This window comes from Watersipora subatra, chromosome 3, assembly GCF_963576615.1.
Source record: "Watersipora subatra chromosome 3, tzWatSuba1.1, whole genome shotgun sequence".
Lineage (NCBI taxonomy): Eukaryota > Metazoa > Bryozoa > Gymnolaemata > Cheilostomatida > Watersiporidae > Watersipora > Watersipora subatra.
The window spans coordinates 15,611,162-15,623,812 of NC_088710.1; the positions used below are offsets into that span (position 1 = coordinate 15,611,162).

Sequence of the window (12,651 nt, forward strand, 5' to 3'; positions counted from 1 at the left end):
GGATGCTTTCCGGTCTAATTGTCAGATTTTACTTTCAAAATGTATTTGTTTTTATTCAAAGTCTTTCTTAGCCATAATTTTTCTGGTTCTTGCTAGAGCTTTACCAAACCAACATCAAAGTTTGCAATCTGATTTCTTGAAACATCCTTGTAATGTGAGCACAGCGAGTGAAACTTCTAAACTTCTTATTCAGTTAAAAAGCAGACTCTGATACTGTCAAAACTAGTCAGCGAGAAAATATATTATATATAGTAATATATAATATATATATGTAATATATATATTATATTGTCTGACTATTTATTTTATATATTTATGTATTTAACACTCATTTTGGTTTGATAAATCTTTACAACTACTGTCCAGAATTTTAGTTAGTCATCTTTAGTGTTTTAATTTGGTTTCCTATTTGTTAATTTATATTTAGTAAGTGTTATCACTCATTTTGGAATCCGTAATATTTGCCGAATCAGTCGTATCGGCTGAATCGGATACCAGCATTTGCAGATATCGACTGGCATCTGCCGGCTTTATCAGTCAGGACAGTCAGAGGTTGAAATCTAATTATTATAATTATACTCCAAGGTTTGGAGACTGTTTCATTTAATATAATGATTTGTGCAAATGCACAGTTGAACAGAAGAAATCAAGCAGTTCCATCTTCAATATAGCCACAAACAAGTGCCAGTAACCTTTTTACTATAATATTGTGTGGGAATAATAGTCAGCTTAACGCAGGTTTCAGTAAACAAGTTGGTACTGATTTTGAAAATGTTATATCACCCTCAAAACATTATTGAACGAGTTGAACAAAAGCGTTTTAAAAGTTAGTAATCTAATAGTACTGTGGAGTCAGGAGAGTGAGTTGTATGATGCAGTAACAGAAAGTTCATAAACTGGAACATATGATGGTGGATGTAGTATGTTGGTGTCACGGAATAGGTGTTGTCATGCAAATCTATTAAAGCCAGTTAAAAAGTGATTTTTTATCATAGAAATACTCAGGTTATGGCAAGACATACAACTAGAATCTTTAACTATTTTGACTGTTTTTGCAATGGGCTATCACTGGTTAGAGTGTGAGAGCCCTGCCCTATGACCAGCAGGCTAAAGTTGACAATTCGCTAAGAATAATTTAGTCGTCTCTCAAACATCACTTCATTCATCTACACTCGACAAGAAAAAACACAGCAATTGTCTTCTCTCTGGAATTCATAGCCATGAGTTCTTCATACATGTATGAGTATGACAAACTAAAAGATTTTAGTGCAATTAGTGATTTCACTTGAGCATATACTTTTCTTTTGAGCATTTCAACCACGATCAAGTTTTATCAAATTTAATCTTAAAACATTCTGGCAATCAGATCACCGCAAACGTCAAAAACCATTGCAAATGATAGAAAAATACTGATACATCCTGATAAAATCTATTAAAATTTTGTGTAAGTTTGTCATAGCCTTGGTTCCACAATCGTTTGATCACTTGTAGTGACTCAGTGGTAAACTGCTACTGTGACTCCATGTGCCAATACTATGGAGACTGCTGTGAGAATGCAGGGGTTTCAGGCGTTGAGAGACGAGTCTATGACAAACAAGTTATATGTCAACAGCAAATAATCAACAAGCAGAATGTTACAATGAAGACAATTAGCGAGTGCCCTGATCAGTATAACGACACAGATGGCACAGCAAGGAAGTGCTCTTCTCGACCAGGTACAATGTTTGATAACTCTATTGATACAAGGATGTCAATCAAATGTTTAATTTAAAAGCTATGGTAATATTGTTCATTAATTCCAAGGATGTAAGGATGCCAGCTTTGTTTCAGCATGTAGAGATAGAGTGCTAAGAACATGTGGTAGTTCTATGGATTCGAGAACATTGAATAAGTTTTAGCATTTAGAAATACAAGCTAAGAACATGTGGTACCTCTATGGATTCAAGAATGTTGAACAAGTTTTACCTTATAAAGAGACAAGCTAAGAACATGTGTTAGTGCTATGGATTCAAAAATGTTGACTTAGTTTTTTGTGTAGATAAAGAGATAATTACAAAAACTCCCCTGGTGAATGACAGCAATCTACTGAGTAAGCACTATATTGCTAACTCAATCGTCAGCATTACTTGTAATAACATAAAAACTGAGTAGTGTACTAGGAGAGCATTTTATATAACAAATCAATCGCTTCATCGGAACAGAAGCACTGAAGTTTATCAGCATAACTGCACCTACAACTATCAACTTGTATATTTATCTGCTCTAGCAGATAACCAGATTAGAGCCTGGTCTTATAGCTTATTAGGAAATTGACCTTATAGCCTTTAGAATGTGTTTAGGCTGATCAGTTTAAAGTTAAACTACCGTATAGCAAGTCCAAAAATGGAGGTTTTTATTTAGCCCTCTTCCTTGTTTTTCCTCATGCGTGTTAGTATTTTACCTCCTCATTGTTACAATTAATGGCTTGCCTGTATTTCATTGGTTGGCACTTGGTCGACATTACGCTGAACCCCGATAATCAACAAATTTCTAAGACATTAAGGTAATGGAAGAGAAGATGAATCAACACAAAAAGCTCTGACAAGATTTCCTGATTTTGACAATTGGTGTGTCGGAAAGTTCAAATCTAGAAAGGACATAATGAGAAATATTATAAGTGGATAATTTGTTAATGTTTAAAACTTCTTGAGCACAAAATGAGACAAATAGCATCATTTACACTTGTTAGACCTCTTCCAAGACGAGGGGAGGCAGGTAAACAACAACTGTATACTGATACGACAAGTGGTGGTAAAAGACATTTCAAGAGGTTTGAACTTTGAGATCTGTAAGAATTATTACTCAGCTGTGTAGCAAACTCGGAGAGCTTACAGAGTTTCCTGTTTTTGTCTTTAGAACTATTGAAATGTTTTCCGCCTTTATAGCTATTCCAGTATCTGCTTTCTTCTTGTTTCCGGTAACAACAACCACGGTTCATTAAACTTGTTTATTGGAATGATGGATCATTTAATAACTGCACCGAAATAATAATTCTTTGTATTATATGTGAAAGATTAAAATAAATGCATAAATGGCATGCCTGGTATTATGGGTTACCGGTAGGATAAATATAAGAATTCTACCAGGAGCACACAAATCCATCATTGCCTTTTTTAATAACGCCAGTTAATTACTAAAGTTCTAATTCAAGTTCCTCTCATACAGTATATAAGGTCTTGAATGTTGGCAGTGCAAGGAACTGAACTGCTGGTGAAAGGAGACGACACTGGACTGATATATGCCAACCGGGATTGCTGTGAGTGTCATGGGGAGAGCGGTTGCGAGTATCCTCAGGTTGATGTCTTGTGCCAGGATAAACCTACAGTGGACAGCATTCCTGTTATTCTGCACCAGATTCTCACCACAGGCAGCTACGTTGAGTGAGTGCATCGGACCAACCCTTTTAAGATCGAGTATGATGTCTAACTAGTTAGTTACCCAAGTTACACTAGTTAGTTACACAAGTTACACTAGTTACACAAGTTAGTTACACAAGTTACACAAGTTAGTTACACTAGTTACACTAGTTAGTTACACTAGTTAGTTACACTAGTTAGTTACACTAGTTAGTTACACTAGTTAGTTACACAAGTCAGTTACACTAGTTACACAAGTTAGTTACACTAGTTACACAAGTTAGTTACACAAGTTAGTTACACTAGTTACACTAGTTAGTTACACAAGTTAGTTACGTTAGTTACACAAGTTAGTTACGCTAGTTACACAAGTTAGTTACGTTAGTTACACAAGTTAGTTACGTTAGTTACACAAGTTAGTTACGTTAGTTACACAAGTTACACAAGTTAGTTATGCTAGTTACGCTAGTTACGCTAGTTGCGCTAGTTACGCTGGTTAGTTTAGTCTAAAGAAGGAGAGTCCTGCAGTTTTTATGTTACAAAAACTATCAATCAGTTTTTTAACTTTTGGCTCGCCGCATTTATCTCTCTGATTAGTCAGAGTATAATAGATAAAAATAAATACATTAATTAAAGTATATAATATATGAAGTATTGATTCTCATAAAAAAACTGTTAAATTTAGCAAACTATTGAGACTGCATGTAAAATGCTTTCATGGTGGTTATCTATTCATTGATATGATCTAATGAATTGACTAAATATTGGATAATTCTTACTAGTTAAAAAAAACTATAACAACGCTGTGTCAAAGTCATGTAATCTATTATTAACCAACTACGGCAGCCTTTTAGTTACTTGCTGCTGCATAACAGCTATATACTTTACTACTCCCTAGAATCTTATTCTAACACAATGAGGTAAAAGTAATAACAATAATAACAGCAAAAATAATAAATATCTATTTCAAGTGTTTCCTTGCTCGAATGAGAAAGCACATACACAACACAATGCATTCTGAGTGTTCAATATTTTCTCATTGATGTGAAAAACGAAAAATTATAGAAACCATTGGCTTTAGTTGATATTTAAAACTTTACTTCTTTCTCTGGTTGCTCAATCCAAAAAGCATATATTTTTTTAAAATTATGTTGCACAGAGATGACATTATTCAACGTGATTTTAGAAAAAAACTGTGGGCAAAGCATGAGGCACCCTACATATATAGTATATAAGCTGGCATATTACACATCGCTAGGAAGAATCGTGATGTGTCACTCTTGCAACCTTCAGAGATCACATTTGTGCAATCAGCAAAGGATATTCTTTGGTAGTGCCGACAACTCCTTGTTAATTAATATTATGGTTATAACATTTTATGGTACGTATACTAAATAGTGAATTATAAACACTATAGACCTTTCAAAGGGAACAGAGGTGGAGAGTGAAAAAAGAGGTCAGCTTCATTTTGAACGGTTCTCGTGGGACACGACTCCCGTCATAAACTAAATTTTCAGCGTACTCAATTAAGCTCTCAAGTGTAAGTCAAGCACTCTACTAGAGGACACTGAGCTATCTATGAGGCGTATAGACATATAACAGACCACTCTCTATGAAGTTTATATAAACACTGCTAGCTGTCATATAAACAATCTATGCCTGCTTATTTTCTTGTGAGATTCTTCGGCAAGTCTTGTAGACTATCTCAGCAGCTTTAAGATTTGACTTATGTCAAATTTAACAGACCCTTCTTCCTATGGCTAGTGCTATGTTGTATTTATGTTAGTTAATAGCAATTACCGTAATAACGTCTAATGGAAACCTGGAACTTTGTGAATTCTGGAATGAAAGATTTTGTTTCACTCTTGTAACCTGTAGTCAGCGGTTCGTATCCATTGACCAGCATGCCTAATGGCAGGACTGGATTTTATCAACCAACCGCTAGCTTTTCTATAAAACAGTAAAGATAAGAATTGTTATTCACAATCTTTAATACGTATTATTACTTGATCGTAACTTAATTTCCCCAGCCAATGCCGACACTAGCAAATCAGGTCGTGTGAAAAATAAATACTAATAATAACATGGGAATTCAATAGTATTAAAAAAGAAATTCTTGAACAAGATTTCTTTAAAAGATACTTTTTCTTGCTAATCATAATGCATATTACCTAATTCTAAGTATAATGCATATTGCCTACTTCTAAGTACAATGCATGTTGCCTACTGCTAATCATAATGCATATTGCCTACTGCTAAGTATAATGCATATTACCTACTGCTAAGTATAATGCATATTGCCTACTGCTAAGTATAATGCATATTGCCTACTTCTAAGTATAATGCATATTGCCTACTGCTAATTATAACATGTATTGCCTACTGCTGAATATAACATGTACTGCCCACTGCTAAGTACAATGCATATTGCCTACTGCTGAATATAACATGTATTGCCCACTACTAAGTACAATGCATATTGCCTACTGCTGAATATAACATGTATAGCCCACTGCTAAGTATAATGCATATTGCCTACTGCTAAGTATAATGCATATTGCCTACTGCTAATTATAATTCATATTGCTTATTGCTAATTATAATTCCTATTACCTACTTCTAAGTACATGTATAATGCATATTGCCTACTGCTAAGTCTAATGTGTATTACCCAGTGCTCATACTAATGCACCTTGCCTACTGCATATTTCTTGTATAGCTTTTTAGCGTTTTTGTTAAAACAGGTTTGCAATCCTATCTTTATGGACCGTCTCATGTATGCTTTACTGTCAACAATTGAGCTTCCGTTATAGTTTCCTTGAAATATCTCTAACTTATATCGAGCTAATGCAAATTTATGCAGCCCACAGCTTCAGCTCTATCACGTGCACTACAAATTGTGGGCACCATGACATGTTAATGCTATGAACAAAAATCTCAAAACACCTTTTTTATGGGTATCATACATATCTTGGACCTCAGTGCTGCTAGACCAGCACTCTGAATCTTAGTGACTCAAATATGACTGAGTAGTCAACTGTTTTGCTTTTAGTAAACGTACTAGAAATATTCATCAGTTAGTTCTTTAGAAACTTAATCCGCAATCAAAACTAATAGTTGAAGTGTGAGCGCTTAGAAGCGAATGTTGCTGCTCTTCAATTTCAAGGCAGCATCTGCTTATCAAAATAATCTAACACCAATTACGATATGACAGAGTAGCAGCTTCTTTGCCCACTCTACTTTGTTCGCCTTGCAAGTTTCTGAAGGGCGCTGAAGAAACGTCTGACGTGAAATCTTTGGCAGGCTCGTGCCCTGCAGTGCTGTCGTATGCACTATTTTAACACCCTTCTGACTTAACTTGCCATAGTTTGAAGGATAGAGCTAACAATCTTCAACAGATAACTACTGGTTAATATTTATAAATGCTATGCATTGCCAGACATAAATCATAAACTTTTTATTATTTTTAAATCAATGAGGTTCCAAAGGCTTATGAGTAGAATTTTGATTAAGGACCTTAATTAATATTTGTGATAACTTTTTGTAATTTATGGAATGAATCCATGCAACTAAGTCAAAAATCAGTACAGATTTAATTAAGCAGGATTATAATAAAATATATTATAGTTAAAAAATAGTAACTTTTCAACTATAATATACATACAGAAATTAGTACAGGTTTAAATATGTAGTATTATAATAAAGTATAATATAGTTAAAAAATATTAATTTTTTTACATCATCAAGAAAATAGCCAACTTCAAAAGAAACAATTCTGGTAGCATCGGTTGTCAAGTTGAAATACATAAATTCCAACAGTGTCACTAACGTGAATCAAATGAAGATGGATCATGTTAACAAGCATGCTAAACAACTATCATGTTAACTTGCAGATAGAACAACTTTCAGTAGAGTAAACTATATACAGTCAGACCAGAATTTATTATCTCCTCAAGATATGATATTTTTCTGAAATACAGTATAAAAGGCTATGAAGTATTCAACTCGAAAATTGAACTAATTTTTGATAAACATTGCAAAAATCTTTTGAGACAACTAGTAAAAATAAAAACAAAATGTATAAAATTAATGGAACAAATATTAGCTAAGTTAGCCTAAGTTTAAACCAACGCAAGTTAAAGTAAACTACACTGCGTATTTCTATCACCAGTTCTACGCCAAAACTGCATATTACTTAGCTCAACCTTTCATTTACCGCTTCCTAATGTATTATAACAATACAATTCTTTTTACTGCTTATTTCTTCATGAATTAAGTTTTTACAGATAATTTAGTTTTCTAAAGTTAGTTTTTTACTAAGTTTTATAAAATCAATTTATTTTAAAGTTTTATGTCTTTATTTAAATACATACAGTATATATTTTAGTGTCATAGGGTGAATTATACACAAACACAATGTAAATTTATGGGAATATTTGCTTCAACTGACAATGCTTTTGACACAGAAGATCTCACCACGAATCAACTTTGTATGTTGAGTTGTTACTGTCTACTAGCAGTAAGTCGGGCAATATCCAGGATTTCTTTAACTTTTAATCAAGTACTCCACAGGTAGGTGTTTAAGAGGCTGGTTCTTAAGAACTAAAGGAAGTTTTGAAACCAAATATTTTAGTTGTCTGGCGGAAGTCATGGAGCATATGCGTGTGAAGTTAAGATGAAATTGGCCAGAAAATGTGGAAACGCATTTACACGACTAACAGATAAGCGCACAATGATAAAGTAGGATTTATTAAATTCGATATTACATTAATAATATGAATATTAATTAGCTGCTTGAAAAATGGCCGTCTTATCTAGCAGAATAAACTGTTTACAAGTAACCAGCATCAAAAGCTTCACATAAAGCCTGGTTAATATTGCTCTCTGTTTGAGAGTAACTGACAACCGAATGATGGTATCCATAAGTGAACATTAGCGTAAAAGGCGTAAGACTTAGACAAAAATGTATTAACTAGTTAAGCTGTTTCATGCCACTTGATCAATGGGATCTAATGTGACCAGGGTTTAGATTAAGTAAAATGTACAGTATGCAAATCGAGAGTAACTCAATGCTTTCCAGATTGAATTTAAAGATGTATTTAGTAACCTTTACTTTTAGTGCTAAGAATGTAAGCTGTTTTATCAACTATGAGATGCTGGACAGCGAGATGCAACCAACCTTCAGAGAGTGTATCCTCGGACTAGTATATACTTGCCCATCAAATACTACAACTGAAGACGCAACTAAATGTGAGACAGAGCCAACCAGCTACGTCTATGAAGAAAAAGCTATGGGAGGAGAGTCATCCTCACCACCTTATAGGTCAGTCCTAACAACTTGTACCAGATTCTAACGTCTTCATCAAAACATCAACCAACTTCATTGCTCTCTATATTTGACAATTCCTGTGTCCATTCTTGGTGCTTCCTGTGTCTATTCTTGGTAATTCCTGTGTCCATTCCTGGTGCTTCCTGTGTCCATTTTTGGTAATTCCTGTGTCTGTTCTTGGTAATTCTTGTGTCCGTTTTTTGTAATTCATGTGTCCATTCTTAGTGCTTTCTGTGTCCATTCCTAGTAATTACTGTGTTTATCCTCTGCTAATTCCTGTGTCTATCCCCAGGTAATTCCTGTGTCTATCTCTTGGTAATTCCTGTGTATATCCCTAAATGATCTCTACGACAAACTTAGATGACAATTCAATGAATCTGTCCACTGCAAACTGCAGAAATGAGAAATTTAGTTGTTTTCTAAACTAGTATTTTCAAAGCAAGGTATAAAGAATAAAAACTTTACTATAAAAAATCTCCACTTGAATATAATCATTTACAGCTTTGAAAAGCTGTAAATGTTACTTGTTATAGACAACGTTGAAACGGGTTTTGTCTTATAACAGTCGCTGTGAAATTTTGATAATTCTAAAGGTTTTTGAGCATCTCCTCCCCCTTTGAACCCTTAAGAGTTCAAATATATTCAAGCTATTCTACTCTACCTGATAACCAATGATCAGGTTAAGTTGTCGGTATGACTGTGGTATTATAGTTATTAGTTTAACAAAGTAAATCATGCCTAGTTATAAATTAACATCTGCTTTACAGAAATGCTCGAATTCCATTTTTAATCTCTAAATTAAAAGCAAAATTGTATAATACTAAATAAGCAAATATACAAATGATATATAAAATGATATACAAGTTGATACACAAAATAAATAAAAAGTACTGGTAAACAATTAGAAACCAGAAAACTTGCCATCGTGTGTCCTTCTTCATCATACCACTGTTCTTCTTCACCCCTAATTCTCAAGTATGCACATTTCAAATCTAACCCCACAACCCTAAGACATTTACAGTAAATGTCCCCACTAAGCTGAATAACCTACATACGTACTCGTCTGCTCTAATCCATGACCTCAGTCTTTTAGATTTACTCCATACACTGACTAGTTTTGTACGCCACTAAATCTAAATAAATTTCACTTGTGCAATGTTTGTCAACCACCTTTAGCCTCTACAGTTTTGTATTTCCTATATGTTTACCTTTGCATCTTTGTTCACTTGACCGACTGGTGTTTGTTGTACGTATGCTGCTGACAACAAAAAGTAGTTGAAATACGTAAATTATTGTAATAAGTAATATACTAATATATCTGGTAAAACAAAAAGCCACATTAGGTTGCTTGCTACTTTGTCAGGAATGAGTGGTGTGCAAAGTGTAATGGAATCACACGCTACAACTGTCAGCCTCCTAAGTCAACTGGTACACCGCCAGAAGTTCGAGGATTGAGCTCGTTGGTAGATCTCTCAGCTGTTTCTTGTATTCAAGACCACTTAGAAGATGTCCTGAGTGTGAATAGACAATGTGATGATGGAAAGTTCGTTTGTCCTTACGGGGAAACATACAAGCCTTTACAAGGGTGTCGAGAAACAGCAGTGAAAGATGGTGATACTTTGGACGACAGGGCTTGTTTGGAATGGCACAACAGCACCGAGTTTGTCATAAGCAATGAAACTGTCTACTTTCTAGACACAAACTTAAGCAGCAAAGAATACAAAGTCGTAGGTTCTTCTGCATATGCCTGCGTGGTCAAACAACCGAGCAAAATAGTCGAAGAAGAAAAAACAAAGCTAACTGCATATGCAATAATTACTGTTGCCCTTCTCGTAATATCCATCACCTGCTTGCTAGCCCAAACCATACTATACTGCTTGTTCAAGCCTCTCCGGAACATTCCGGGAATCATTCTCATTTGCCTGTCTTTATCACTCATGCTGGCTGAACTGTTGTTCCTGGTCGCCATATTTATGGAAGCTAAAATCGGATTTATTGGGACTGAGAGTTGTGCAACGGTAGCCATCTTGCAACACTTTTGCTTTTTAGCCTCGTTCTTCTGGACTAATATCATGGCATTTGATGTTTGTCTAATGCTAGCGAGGCCAATGAAATCTTTAGGAAGGTCAAGGATGATATGGTATAATCTCTACGCTTGGGGCTGTCCACTTATTGTTGTAGTGTCTGCCATAGCTGCCGAACTTACAGACAGCAACGTTTCACCGTCGTACGCGGATGGAAGATGCTGGCTGTCTTCCAAGTACGGACTGCTCGCTTACTTTTTAGGTCCAGTCTTTATGATATTAGGTCTGAATGTTGTTCTTTACACAATATCAGTCATATCAATCGTAAAAGCAGCTCGTCAGACAAAAATGGTAAATCCAAACCTAAAGCAACGGCTGTATCTAGCGATAAAACTCATCATTATTATGGGGTTACCCTGGATACTCGCTCTCTTCACCGCTTTCTTAGACAGCACTGTTCTTGACTACATATTCGGTATAGTCATAGGACTGCAAGGTGCCGGCATTGCCGTCTGCTACGTACTTAGTAAAACAGTACTAAACCTGCTTAAGAAGAGTGATCGACTGAGGAGAGATACAAAATCATATTCTTCAGGAAGAACCAGCACATACAGTCTAAGCGTTCGAGGATCAGGCAACTTCAAACGTGGTAGACGCAGCGGTAGCGAGAGTATTATTGAAAAAAACTCAGTCGCTGTGACAAACAGAAAGCTGACCGATGATAGTCTGGCTGGTACTAAAGTTCAACCAGAAAGGTCAACGATTGTTTGATAAAGTACAGTACATGCTCTGACCTTCATCTAGTTTGTGTCCTGCGAGCGTTTGTTGGGGAAACAGCTACATTATTTAGTGTGTATTTCTGAGGACGATTTTTTCCATGTATCATGTATTCAGTCGTAAAGGCAATCAAACTAGCATACTTTAAGCAAATATCATAATACTGTGAACCTGCCAAGACATTTTTCAAAGCTTGGGCAATGAAAACAGTTTACTATTTTGTTGTGTACTATATTTTTATGTAGACTGCCTAAAGAGATTTTGTGACAGATCTGTGTGTTTCTGCATAAGTATATGTTAAATTCTTATCTGATGGTAATGCATGTCAGTATTTGTGCTGTAATTTCACCATCTGGCATGTAATGCGATGTGGCTTGGACTTACTTCATTCTGCTCTACTTTGTTTGATGGCAGGAAGCAAGTGTCTAATTATAAGGAGTTAGCTTATCTTTATAGCCCATCAGCAAAACAACTTCTAATGGTCGTCGTTTTGCACAAGAAAGCAAACTTAAATTATTCACAATCTAAACTATTTTTTTCATTATTTAAACTAACAAGAAAAAAAATGAAAGTGATGGATAAGTTTTACTATACACTCTTGTAAACTCTGTTTACTGAGGGAAGATTTATCAAGAGTTTTGTAGTTTTTCAGCAGATTCTACAGCTTCTTTTAGCAAAATATGCATAAATAGTAAATATATTTTTAATTTGTAAAATATTATGTTTCTGAAAATGATCAAAATTCAGAATTGCGACAGTCACCTCTGGAGAGACCTTGCAATTAGTGACAGATCATTGCAAATCTTTGGTGCGGTGTCGAAACACATCCTAAAAAGAAAAATGTTTTTGGGTTCATGCTATGTCAGAATTTTACTTGTTACAATTATCATCATAAATGTGTAGAAGTTGGACCTCAATCAGTAAACGTTTAGATCTTTGGTTATTACATATAGTGGTGTAGGGCTGTGGTGTGAGTGATACGCATAATTTGCTGGTTATGTTTCAACACCTATTCTTTTCTCATTTGTTAGTTTTAATTTCTAACTATTTTGTTCAGTAGCGATATGACTCAAAATTTATTTCTAAACCGAACAGTTTAATTTAATTATAGTTCAATAATAAACTT

General features: G+C 34.8%; 1 protein-coding gene across 1 annotated transcript; it reads left to right on the plus strand.

Moving 5' to 3' along the window:
- Positions 1-1,582: 1,582 nt before the first annotated feature.
- LOC137390380 (adhesion G protein-coupled receptor E4-like) lies at positions 1,583-11,819 on the plus strand. The gene is made up of 4 exons (XM_068076712.1): positions 1,583-1,715; positions 3,230-3,419; positions 8,515-8,718; positions 10,088-11,819. Exons 1-4 carry the CDS (start codon positions 1,640-1,642, stop codon positions 11,517-11,519), a joined length of 1,902 nt encoding a protein of 633 aa, XP_067932813.1. The 5' UTR covers positions 1,583-1,639; the 3' UTR covers positions 11,520-11,819.
- Positions 11,820-12,651: the final 832 nt, after the last annotated feature.